Source organism: Myotis brandtii, unplaced genomic scaffold (assembly GCF_000412655.1).
Source record: "Myotis brandtii unplaced genomic scaffold, ASM41265v1 scaffold165, whole genome shotgun sequence".
Classification (NCBI taxonomy): Eukaryota; Metazoa; Chordata; class Mammalia; order Chiroptera; family Vespertilionidae; genus Myotis; species Myotis brandtii.
Genome location: NW_005356042.1, coordinates 6,148,304 through 6,148,922, shown reverse-complemented (window position 1 = coordinate 6,148,922; position 619 = coordinate 6,148,304). Strand labels below are relative to the sequence as shown.

General features: G+C 66.9%; 1 protein-coding gene across 1 annotated transcript in view; it reads left to right on the top strand.

Annotated features, from left to right (window-relative positions):
• The window catches only part of FOXF1 (forkhead box F1), a gene marked incomplete at its 5' end in the record, with an annotated part of 3,678 nt that continues 3,059 nt past the window's right edge, over positions 1 to 619 (top strand). Inside the window, one exon of the mRNA XM_014536791.1 lies at positions 1 to 615. Within this exon, the coding sequence (XP_014392277.1) occupies positions 1 to 615 (615 nt within the window). The remainder of the gene's footprint in view (positions 616 to 619) is intronic.

Here is a 619-nt window from a genome sequence, read left to right as displayed (position 1 = left end):
CCCGCGTCGTCCGGCCCGTCCAAGGCCAAGAAGACGAACGCCGGCATCCGGCGCCCGGAGAAGCCGCCCTACTCGTACATCGCGCTCATCGTCATGGCCATCCAGAGCTCGCCCACCAAGCGCCTGACGCTCAGCGAGATCTACCAGTTCCTGCAGAGCCGCTTCCCCTTCTTCCGCGGCTCCTACCAGGGCTGGAAGAACTCGGTGCGCCACAACCTCTCGCTCAACGAGTGCTTCATCAAGCTGCCCAAGGGCCTGGGGCGGCCGGGCAAGGGCCACTACTGGACCATCGACCCGGCCAGCGAGTTCATGTTCGAGGAGGGCTCCTTTCGGCGGCGGCCCCGCGGCTTCCGAAGGAAATGCCAGGCGCTCAAGCCCATGTACAGCATGATGAACGGGCTGGGCTTCAACCACCTCCCGGACACCTACGGCTTCCAGAGCTCGGCTGGCGGCCTCTCGTGTCCGCCCAACAGCTTGGCGCTCGAGGGCGGCCTGGGCATGATGAATGGTCACTTGCCGGGCAATGTGGACGGCATGGCTTTGCCCAGCCACTCGGTGCCCCACCTGCCCGCCAACGGCGGCCACTCGTACATGGGCAGCTGTGGTGGCGGGGCGGCCG